The sequence below is a fragment of the Eptesicus fuscus genome, chromosome 17 (assembly GCF_027574615.1).
Source record: "Eptesicus fuscus isolate TK198812 chromosome 17, DD_ASM_mEF_20220401, whole genome shotgun sequence".
Taxonomy (NCBI): domain Eukaryota; kingdom Metazoa; phylum Chordata; class Mammalia; order Chiroptera; family Vespertilionidae; genus Eptesicus; species Eptesicus fuscus.
In genome coordinates this window covers 52,822,565-52,835,259 of record NC_072489.1, presented here as the reverse complement: position 1 = coordinate 52,835,259, position 12,695 = coordinate 52,822,565, and the positions used below count along the sequence as shown (strand labels likewise).

General features: G+C 39.6%; 1 protein-coding gene across 1 annotated transcript in view; it reads right to left on the bottom strand.

The window, feature by feature from the left end:
* ATRNL1 (attractin like 1) overlaps positions 1 to 12,695 on the bottom strand; it is a 449,173-nt gene that overhangs the window by 413,667 nt on the left and 22,811 nt on the right. The window contains exons 4-5 of the mRNA XM_054728743.1: positions 8,279 to 8,407; positions 6,770 to 6,978 (exon numbers count right to left, since the gene is read on the bottom strand). Coding sequence (XP_054584718.1) covers positions 6,770 to 6,978; positions 8,279 to 8,407 — 338 coding nt within the window. The remainder of the gene's footprint in view (positions 1 to 6,769; positions 6,979 to 8,278; positions 8,408 to 12,695) is intronic.

The window sequence follows — 12,695 nt, the reverse complement described above, 5'->3', positions numbered from 1 at the left end:
TATGAAGAGATGAATATACTGATGTCTAATATTACTAGAAAAACTGTAAGTACAAAGATGCAGAATGGAAAACCTAGCAGTAAAATTTTATCTCCTCCAACAATGAGATAAATATTTACTGATTAATATTTTAGTAGCAGGCTTTGATTTCTGAAAGCAAGAAAGAGTCTGAGTGGAGTTTCCTTACATCATTTAAAGCAGGGAAAGAAACCAAAACGTGATCCAGTCAAAACAGGGATGTTCAGAGAGAAAAATCTTACTCCTGAATTTTAGACTTCTTTTTGACAGTTTTGGCTCATACCTTCAAATTCATATTTAATCTATGCCATCATGAAAAAATATATATTTCTTTTCTATTAAGGCACATATGTAAAAGGCCTAATTTTATTTACCTTCTTTTTGCAGTTCTCAATTAAAAATGTACATTAATACTGCTAACTTTGAACTATATCAAATGCAGATTGTTAAGCTGTATTTCTGTAAATAACTCTACACTTTAGATACACTTCTGTTACTTTAAATAACTCTAACAACAGAAAAAAATATATACATATATACACCCTCTAACTGTGTCCCTAGGGTTAGGATATCAGTTAGATTTCTTTGGTTTTAAGCCACAGAAACTAATTTTGGCTAGAAATTATGGGACTTCATTGAAAAAAATATAAAGAAATTCAGAGAATTTTAAAAAGAAGCTGAAAAATCAAGCTTAGAATAGACAGGTATCTGGATATCTCATCCCATCAAGACTACTCTCAACAAGTGAAAGGCAATTTCCTAAACAGAAATTGGATCACTAACAGAAGGGAGAAATATGCTGAGAAAGGAGATTTTAAGAGAAGTATATGTAACTTGCCTATAACATTCCAGAAATAGTCTTATGATTTAATATTTGTACTGAATCTGAAGTGCTCCAATAACAGGCAAAACAGGATAACATCAATGCAAGAGTCCTATCATCTAACATCATTGGAGAAATTTTATTTTGTTTCAGGCTTCATTCTAAACATTCTTTAGGCCATAAACCCAATCTCCAAAGGTCAGGAATCAATTTTAGTGTGTTTTAAATGTCCACATCTGCTTTGACAATATTTTAATTTTAAAGAACAATGAATTGTGTGAGTGGTAAACATTAGATTTGGTATGTCCCAAGAGTGCTTGGTTCTTACAGTTTAGATCAATTATCCTATATAATATAAGGCTAATATGCAAATCGACCGAACGGCACAACAACCGGTCACTATGACACCACTGGCCACCAGGGGGCAGATGTTCAACGCAGGAGCAGCAGAACAACCGGTCACTATGACACCACTGGCCACAGGGGGAGCGCCACTCAGCCAGAAGCCGGGCTCACAGGCTGGCGAGCACAGCGGTGGTGGGAGGAGTCTCTCCCGCCTCTACGGCAGCACTAACGATGTCTGACTGACAGCTTAGGCCCACTCCCCGAGGGCTCCCAGACTGTGAGAGGGCGCAAGCCGGGCTGAGGGACAGCCTCCTCCTCTTGCCCCTCCCTCCCCGAGTGCATGAATTTCATGCACCGGGCCTCTAGTATTATTATAGGATGAAAAGAAACTGCCCTTCTATCAGCAAAGTTCAGTGGTTTCCAACTTATTTTTCAATTGTGGAAGGCTTAAAACAAAGCTCGGCAGACTGCTTCTGACTAGTTGAAAATGACAGAGTTAGCTAGGATTGAGAGCAGGATTTGCTTATCCTGCTTATCTAAGTCAGAAGCAACAAAACAAGTGGCTGTAAGTATTCAGGAATTAGGTAAACTTCTAAAAGTAAGGAACCTAGATGTGAACTGGGTTGGGACCCAGAGTTCTTATATGTTATCCAAAAGTAACTAACTATGTCCTAATATGTTATATGACTAACCCAGAAAATATTTCTTTAGGATTAAAAATATTCATGAGTTTGAGTTTCTACTTTTCTAAAACAAACAAAATTACCACGTTTTTACAACTTGAATAATGCCATGGAGCTGAAGTGTGTTCTGGTAGCCAATACTGCCACCCAATGGCAAGTGTTAAAATTTAAAACCAAAGGATTATAACAAACACAAGACAAAGGACCCAAGAACCAGATGCTCAAATCCTATCATTTCTCTCAATATTTAAAGTTATGTTTTCTATGTCAAGCAAATGACATAATGTATTGCAGTACTAGTCCTCTAAAACATCTATCTTGAACAGCACTAGCAATCTAACACATCTCTAATTTATTCATTCAATCAAAAAAGGAAAAAATTGATTATATGTCAGGGACTACAGAAAGTGCTGAGGACACAAAGGTGATCAAAACATAATCATTCTTAACTCATGGAGTTCATATGCCAGTAGGAAAGATAATCAAAGGATCGCACAAACCTAAATGTGACAGATGCTATAAATTAATTAGGGGCCCATGAAAGCATATACCAGGGGGACCTAACCTGGTCTTAGAATGTTAATGGGGTGAGGCTATTCCAGGAGGAAGTTCAGAAATGAGAATGGCATTGAAATAGTAAGGGATGGAGAACATGCAGGAAACTGAAATAAGTCCAAATAAAGCGTGACTTTAAATGAAGAATCAGAGGTACCACACAAAACTATCAAATCACGTGACATAATTTAAAGGCTGGAAACACCAATCCTTATACGAGAACTGTGTCAGAGCTGGCTGGGTTAAAAAGGAGTAGTGGAAACATAAAGAATATTCTACAGACAGTAAAAAGGACTGAACGATAGCACTGAGCAGGACATCTAGAACGTGAAAGGAATGGGGCATCTTCAAATGGTTAGTGACTACCTTGTATAGAGAAGATGGTAACCTGTTTTGCACCTGTATAGAATCAGGGAAAGTTTTGTTGTAATGGACAAGAGAAAACCACTGAGCCCATTACTTGTCAATTATGATGATGATCTATACTTTAAATATTTTATGTAAATGTATTTGTTCAGAAGATTCCAATAATTTGCCCGGGAAAACCTCTCATTATGTGAATTTGGTTTCAGAAACAGGATCCCTTCCCACTACACAAATCAAAAAAGTTAAATTCTCTATTTCTGTTTCTCGAGGCAGCCATGGCACAGGTAAGACAACCTAGGTTTAGCCCAGCAGATGCAACAGGCAGGATTTCCAATCTTCCATGTGACACAAACATGTGGGGACACCTTAGAACTGCTTCTCCCCACACCTGCCCCTCTCCAACCACCGTTTCTCTAGCCTCCCATCCTCCTGGTGAGCCACTCAATACCCTGCGTATGAGTGAGGGTGCAGACTCAGAGAATCAAAAATAAGGTGCTGAGCCCGGCCGGCATGGCTCAGTGGCTGAGCATCAACCTATGAACCAGGAGGTCAAGGTTTGATTCCCAGTCAGGGCACATGCCCGGGTTACAGGCTTGATCCCCAGTGTGGGCGTGCAGGAGGCAGCTGATCAATGACTCTCATCATTGATGTTTCTCTCTCTCTCCCTCTCCTGTCCTCCCTGAAATCAATACAAATATTTTTAAAAATAAGTTGCTTATATAAGCTAAAAGTTAATTTCTCTCTCATGAAACATTCTAGAGGCAAGTGAACAAGGGCTCCTGGTTAGTTACTGCCATTGACCGGCCAGCGGGGAAGGTCTCCATGGTCTGAAATTCCCACACAGCACTTCCACGCAAGTCCTCCTCACCTAAACTGTGAAGAACAGCCACACTAGCTGCAAGGAAGGCTGGGAAATGTGGTTTGTAGCTCGGAGGCCATGTGCTGAGCCAAACACACTGGGTGAGGGCTATTGTTAGAAAGCAGGGAAGGATGAATGCTGGGAGCTAGTCACGTTTCTGCTCAAATAAGACAGAACTGTTTCTGCTGCTTTTAGTCAAAACGTCAGTGATTCAGATCCTTTTAAGGTCTGCAAAAGAGAGAAACCTGCAGCCACTGTGATGTGGAGTTGACTGGGAAGTGCAGGGGGGACCCCATACCTTGGAGTCTGCTTTGAAAGTCAATGTTCTACTGTATTGTGCACATATGAACATAAAGGCTTCTCAAAGTTGCCTTTTTCCCTCCTTTGACTTATTAAGATGTTTACAATCTTTATTATGAAAACTGTCACAGAAGCAGATGAGTCCACACAGGTCCCCGTCCTTTAAGTAATCTCTTTAATATGCATATATCATTGCCAGGTCTACATGTGACAAAAGTAAACATCAGACAATGAACTTGTGTGCTTTTCTCTGGTACTTTCGTTTCAGGGTTTTGTGAGTGCTTTCTACAGGAAAAGGGGGACAATTGACTCTATTAGTGCTTCTATCCTTAATATATACTTCTGTGTGGTCTGGGAAAATGCTTCAAATGGTAAAAAAGTGACAGCAGACAGTTAAGAAAGAGTTAGATGAGAAAGTTCAGGGGGAAGTAGAGTGTTGGCTGAGCAGCAGCCTGAGGAGGGGGTTCATATAAAACCAATCTGAGAAAACGAGATGTGAAGACCAGTGGGACAGGCACACAGAAATGTTAGGAAGGGAATTCAGACTTGACAGCAAGCGAGGCTTTTCCTCTGTGTTCTCGTAAAAAATTCTCAATTTCCAGGACGCAATACTTGGTTTTGTACATTAGCATAGAACCAAACAGAACAACTAAAGTTAACCAACGTAAAAGGTTAAAATATAATGGCAGTAGCAACAATCTGTTATTTTTTAACCCAAAGAATCCGGTTTCAAATAACACATTACAAAAAACTGCCAGACTCTGAATCTCAGAAGCTTGCCTCCTTAGCTCTCATTTTCAAATATCTCTAGTTCTGTGATCACTCCCCAGATGTCCTGGGAACAAATCTCCTTTTTCCCTCAGTGATTCCTCCACAGTCTACATCTCTGAAACAAAAACCTCATTTTCCCACTAATGACTTTGGTCATAATCCCAACTTCCTTAAACACAGACTCAGGGGCCGGGTCTGAAGCTCAAAGGACCAGTCTGCACACAGCCTGTCTCGAAAGAAGCACAATCTCCCTTTCATCAAGCATCCCCGCTCCCCACCCCAAACACCCACCTCAGCTCAGAGACCAAGTCTGTCATTGGTAAGGATCAGTAACAGCTGATTGTGTTTGATTTCTACAACATTTGACAATTATAAACAATACGTGTCTCTCTATAAAAACATTCCTATTATCACTCTGTTTTTGCGTCCCCACTTCCATTTGCTTATAGACATACAGAATCGGAAATGTTTATGACTTGAGGCATTACTGAGGAGAATAATAAAATGCGAAAGGCCAATACACCAAAGCCAGGAAAACAAAAGATAATATTCTGAACCAGATCCATAGGACAAAACCAAAAAAAAATAAAGCATTTCAAAGAAGGATTAATAAAATTAAAGAACAACAAAGGACAGACATGTCCACTGAGAACAGTACTAAGTGTCCCCTTGTGCTCCCCAGACTGCTGAAATAAAATGAAGACTAACAGCAGTTTGAAAAGCACCACGTGTGTAAGCTATACCTGTACTTCTCAAGTCTTAATTTAAATATATTCTTGGTACGCCATTCTCTCCGCAGAAAAGAACATTATTTTAGTTTCAAGACTGAAATGAAAAGGAAAAGATAACCTCCAGGCACTTTATAGGAGAAGAAAGGTCACAAATTATTAAAATAGCCACTTAATAAAAGACACGGCCCTATAATTAAAGAACATTAAGAAATTTGTATCCGTCATAATCATACTAGGCAATCAAATTCAATTCAATAAGTAATCACTGGTATTTTGTGTGGTTGGAGTAGCTGATTGTTTTTAATGAGATAACATGGGTTTAAGATGGGCGTAATTTATACAGAGCCTAATAATTCCTTGAAGTACTCAGCATACTCAGTAACACGTTTTTAAAATGTATCTCAAGAATGACGAATACAACTATGAGAACCACATTCCCTTTAGTTTTTCCTTAGATAGGTCTGATAGCAGCTACTGCTTATTACTACGACCAAATTATAATAACAGGTGAACATGTCACTTCCTAATATGTATTTCCTGAGTCAAAGTTCCCTCTATCAACAGGATTAGTATGTTTGCACAAAGCAACCTCTCAATATGAAAAAAAATAGCACATTGTAAGCCACAGATTGATAAGTATATGGATAACAGGCCTATCTCTTCACTTAATTCCATAATGACAAAATTTATGATTTTACACTCAAATACTTAAACTAAAACTCTTCAATGTAATCCAAAAGTAATCTTTAATAATAGATACTTATAAAAATTATTTAGAAATGCTTCCTCAGAAATCTTTTGCAATAAGCAGCTGAAATACTCTGTTTTATTTTATTTAAATTCTTTATTGTTTAAAGTATTACATGTCTCCTTTTACTCTTATCATCTACTTTTTAAATATGCTGAGTTTTTAAAATAGCCACAGGAGGGCAGTATTTCCTAAGAAATAAGTTTAATATAGACATCTATTTTTTGCGATCCACTGCTAAACATCACAAATCAAATTTGAATGCAGCATATGTTAAATTCAGTCAACAAAAAAATTACAGAATATCCTAATGATCACACGCCTACAATTTAAAAAGAGCTCATATATAACGTCCCTCGGATCTCAAAACAGCATAGAGACAACATCTATACCAATACTATTTTGAAGAAGCAAACTATTGAGTTGATTGTTAATTGAACATTCAAAGAGCAAAACAAAGAAATAAGATTGGGGTGTTGCAAACTATAGCAAAACCGACGAGTGTAGATTCGCGTTAGTCTCTTAGACATAGGAATCCGTTTCCAAATCCATGCCACCATACAAGCTTACCTTGCCAACTATCATTGCAGACACACAATTTTTCCCCTGTGAGGTCACAGTAGCCGTGGTCAGGGCTGCCGCAATTGGCTTTACAGTAGGGAATGTCGCAGGCCTCGCCCTTCCAGTATTTATCACATTCACAGTAAACTTGACTTGGAACGGAGACACTCGTTGTACACTTCCCATGGCCAGAGCAATTGTTGGGACAGGAGTTGATTCTGTAAAACGTAATTCATATATGTTCAAATTCAGGAAAACTGAAAAAGGAGTCCGGTTGATATTTTGTAAGCTTTGCAATTGTATGTCCTCTAATATATTCAACACAATTTCACAATGTGATGTCAACTTTTCATTCTGTACCCTTTTACCCCTAATGCAATTCAGTTACATTTATTTGCAACTGGCCTTAGCTCATCCAGTGAGTTTACATGGCCACTGAGATGTCAAACTTCCAAGGGCTACACAAGCAACATGTGCAGACACACATGTAGTTCCACACACAATGCTCTATAAAGGCGTAAGTAGGCAGATGTCTTGAATATATATTTTACAGAAAAAAATTAAATTCATGAATACCTGAAGCTACATGAGAAACCAAGATATAACTTAGGTGTATAATATTTAAATAGCATACTACCATCTATACGCTGTTATACAGAAATGAAATGTTTGTCAAACATTATTTTAAAGCACTTTAACTGATTAACAGAGTCTATTGAATATTTATTCTTCCTTGCATACATACTTGAGACAAATCAACTCTATAATAAATTGCTGATTCAAGATATTTAGAATTTTATTCCTGGTGAAAAATTCTCTACACTTATAAATATCATTCTCTACACTTGTAAAGAGAAGGGGAGAAAATGTACAGAGTTCATTTGTGCTGTTCCAGTAATGCATCAGAAAGTGTCTCTGGCTACTTCCCTTCACCCTTGGACTCCAAGATTTTTTTAAAAATGGAAATAGTGTCACACACTTAGTAGATGCTCAATAAATGTTATTTTCTTTTCGAGAAGACAGTGATGTAGTCGCTAACCTTATCTCTGAAAGCCTCAATTCCTCCCTGTGTAAAATGGGGGAAATTCCCACTGGTCAGAATTGTTGGGACGAGAAATACAGAACATAGAGTACACAGAGCATCCAGTCTGGTCTGGATTCAGGGACTATGAACACAGCCCCCACACCTGGAGCCCAGGAGGGCAGAGGAGCTCCTGCTACGAGGAACGTTACCTTAGTTAGTATTTGTTCACTTAATCGTTTACCAGCGATTTTAAATTCCATCATTAATTTTCAACCAAACTTAACATGCTACCAATGTCCCGAGACTTAGGACTGATCCTGATGTGAGCTCAGACAGGATTTTGAGGCATGTTATTAACATGTGATGTCACTTATGATGTTGAAATGTCACACACTAGCCCGCTCCTCGTATATATCTACAAAATCAAACAGTACACTCTTTGAAGTCAAATTATAAAATTCCTTACAATATGAAATTTCAGAAAAATTACTTACGAATAGAAAATGTTGAAACCAGTGAGATTGTATGCAGCATCACTAAAAAAATGTAACAGTGCGTAGCCGGACGTTGTAACGACTTCAGGCACGCTTTCATTTCCCCGGATCTCAGGGACTATCAAACCACTGTGAGAGAGGAAAGTTAAACGTTGTGTGTATTAGTATACATCAGACGGTTAATCACATAAAACGCACTCAACAATATCTTTGTCAGGGTCACTCAGACTCTCTATGAGAATGGGCAAACTAGAATAAAGCTAAAATGGGTTCTCACCCCATCGGCTGTACCGCAGCCAGCACGCTCACACCCACTCTCAGGCCACCACACTCCGATTTTCTTCTCCCCATGTGGACTGTAATGCCCCATCTCTCCCTCTGTCCTGCTACCCATCCTGTCCTAACACTCTAACATGGTCTTTTAGTTAAGTCCATATAAAACCTGCACTTCAAGTGACCTTGGTACTCTAAGTGACCTGTGGCTTTACTTTTCCCTCCTGGTGAAAAATTCTGGTGAAAATGTTGTGCAGCCATCTCCACTATCCATCTCCAGAACTTTGTCATCACCCCAAACATAAACTCTGTACTCCTTAAACAATAACTCCCGTTCCCCCCCTTACCCCCAGTCTTTTGTAACGTTACCCCTTGTGTTGTTTTTTAGATCAGCGGTCGCCAACCGGTGGTCTGCGGACCACTGGTGGTCCGTGAGGTCTGAAAAGTTGGCAACCGCTGCTTTTGATAATGATCCCTGCCTTGATTTCTCCCACTTTCTGTAATCTTCCTTACACCCCCTCCTTAAATTCAAGTGCACAAAAGAAACTGACAACTGTCATACTCTTGGTAGCATTTATTTCCATCTGTTGAGTTCTTGCTTCTATGTGTGTCCCCTGTTTAATTCAAATAAGGTTTTATAAAAATCCTAAAAAAAAAAAATGCTGCTGAAGCTAGAAGGAACACCACACACGAGCTAAGGGACTGCAATGACATCCTCGTTAAAGCTGTCCGCTTCCAATGTACTAGTCCAGGTATGTTAGGTCATCTAAGAATATATACTTTTATATTTCTTCAAAATGTTGCATGCTCATACCAATTATGTTAATACAGAACTACTGCAAATATACTGTTACTCAATGAAGGCCATGTGCACACAAAAGAAAACCAACTTGTGGGGGATATAAATGTGCAAAAGTAAGAAATAAAGTTGATAGCTGGTACTTCTTTTTTAAGCCAATTGTTCCTGGAGAAAATCCCGGGTCTGCACTCACTTACACACACCCCTCCCTCTAAGTCTGTGGAAACACGCATCTAGAGAAAAGAAGCTGCTACCAACTGACTACACCTCTCCGAGGGGCCAGCTCCTTCACGTGGCTGTTGAGCTAGCATTTGGGCACCACCAGGAACTGATTACCTCAAATCGGGCAGAACAAAATAAAATATTATAGTCAAACAATTTATTTGGCAAATGCAGTCTCAAAAGCAAACAAAGAGTAATCCACTCTTGATGTTTTAATAATAATTATTACATCTACTAGCTTATGTTTGAGAAGGAACAAAAGATTTTAAAGGGAGACTGTCCATGGAATTCAAATGCTGTAACACCAGTCGTAGTTGCACATATATATTTTTCGTTGTCACAGTGAGATATCAAAATGAGCACACTGCTAAAAATAATACTCCCAAGCCTTTATAATAAAAATAGTTAATCTCTCTGAAACAGATAGAAAGAACAGATTTATTTGCCTGGTTGTTTGTTTGTGTTTTAAAAGCATTAAATAAACGAGGGCTTCCACCTCTTGCACAGCACAAGCAATTGGGACCAGCCAGCCCGCCACTGACGTCAGCTAGGAAAATGCCACGTTACAGAAAAACGAACAAATCTGCCTGCATGCACTGGGGAACTAAGAGAGGGTGAGCCCAGGCACTGGGGCCATTTCTCCTCGGAGGCATTGCTGATTTCAAAGTTGGAAGTAAGGGCTGAAGGGCTAAGGAACTAGGTTGAGATACAGGGCTGGGAAAACAAAAAGTGGAAGCCAGGGCCCTCTCTTTGGCCAGAGACCCCCAAAGAAGAGAAATAAAAGTGAACCAATAACGCTGAGACCGGTTTGGCTCAGTGGATAGAGCGTTGGTCTGCGGACTGAAAGGTCCCAGGTTCGATTCCGGTCAAGGGCATGTACATTGGTTGCGGGCACATCCCTGGTGGGGGGTGTGCAGGAGGCAGCTGGTCGATGTTTCTCTCTCACCGAAGTTTCTAGCTCTCTATCCCTCTCCCTTCCTCTCTATAAAAAAATCAATAAAAAATATATTTTTTTTAAAAGTGAACCAATAAAAGACAGGGCCTCCAGGGGACCACCGTGCAGCTTGGATGTGAATTGGGATTCAGCTGACTGTGGATTGCTAGCATCCTCAGGCACCCTCTCTAGGACTATAGCATCTTTCAGGTCTCAAATTATTGCTACATATGACTTTATAAACATGATGCCCAGCACATCACTGTCCAGCACACAATTTTTAAAAAAGCTGCCCGGCTGACATGGCTCAGTGGTTGAGTGTTGAACTATGAACCAGGAAGTCATGGCTCGATTTCTGGTCAAGGCACATGCCCGGGTTGCAGACTCGTGTTGTGGGGCATGCAGGTGGCAGCCAATCAATGATTCTCTCTCAACACTGATGTTTCTATCTCTCTCTCCCTCTCCCTTTCTGAAATAATAAAAATATTTTTAAAGACTTCAATCCAATCCATTCTCTAAAATCTAAAAAGTCTTGCCTACAAAGTCCAATGTCTTTAGTGTGATATACCAGTACAAGAAAGCAATACTGTAGTGATTAAGGGATTACAAAACCTGACCTCGTATTCTGACTCCATCACTTATACACGAGGCAACTTTGGGTCACTCACAGAATCTCTCTATGCCTCAATCCTTTGTATATAAAATAGCAGTAACAATACATAGTATCAGGTCATTGTGAGGATTCAATGAGTTCATGTATATGAAGCACTCTTGCACACTGCCTGTCACATAATGAGCATTCAGTACATATTACTGACTACTGTTGGTGGGTAATCTGGCTCCTACCTATCCTTCAAATTACCTATAATCAAGTTATTCAAAACCACTTACTACTATCTATTATCCCAAATTATAATGTACTTTACTGTGTCTATGCCTTTGTGCATATGTTTTTCTCTATCAAAATGACATCCTACCTGGTCCTCATTCTTTGCCTATCATTCTACTCATGATGAAATTCACCATGAAGAATTAGCTACTTCTTCTGAAATCATAGGGTGCTCTTATCAAAATCTGATCGTAACATTTAATGTGCTGTGTGCTCTATTTACATATTGCCACCAGTGGCTAACTATTGTGTAGTGATATATCCCCCAAATCCTTGGGATTGCCCAAGGGATAGGCGTGTCTCTGTTACTCTCCATGGGCCCTGATAGTTTACGGTAATGAGATGACTTGGGCTGGAAGCTGGACACACCAGAAAGACCAACCATGTAATTTAAAGGGTCCAGGCTTTGAGCCACAAGAAATCAATCTGACTTCCAGAGAGAGGGTGAGAGCTAGAGTGAGCTGGGCCTTGTGGCCAATGGTTCAATCCATCAGGCCTGTATAACGAAAACCCAATAAAAACTGACACCTGTAGCTGAGGTGAGCCTCCTGAATGGAGATACACATGAGTGAGCTGGGAGGGTGACACTTCCTGAGGACACAGATGGTTTGTTTGTGATCCTCCCAGACTCTCCCTATGGGTCGCCTCACTTGGCTGGTTATGATTTTTATCCTTCATGATAAAACTATAATGATATGTACAGTGCTTTCCTGAGTTCTGTGAGTCATCCCAGCGAATTATTGAACCTACAGGGAGTGGGCACCCCTAAATTTGTAGCCAGCTGATCAGAAGTATAAGTGACCTGGAGAACTCCTGAACTTGCAGCTGGTATCTGAGCAAAGGGCAGTTTTATGGAGGGCTGTGCACTCAACCAATGAAGTTTGGCCTAAATCCTGGTGGGTGGTGTCTAAGTCATTGCAATCCTCTTTATCTTATTTCTCACATCCTCCAGGCTTATGACAGCCTCTGGAACTGAGTGGGTTATCAAATATTTGTCACATAGGAAATACTTATGCAACTGGAATAATTTGGACAATTAGATTCTGAATTCTTAGCAACATACAATTTAGATTTTAAGTCACTAAACTATCAAGTCCTAATCCTGACACTACTATCTATTATATGTAAAACTTAATTTCTCCGAGTCTCAATTTTCTCAACTGTGAAATGGGGATAACAGTAACTCTTCCACAAGGTCCTTGTGAGGATTACATGACATTTAATTTTTTTAAATTGATTTTAGAGAAAGGAAGGGAGAGAGAAACATGGATGTGAGAGAAACATCGATCAGTTGTCTCCC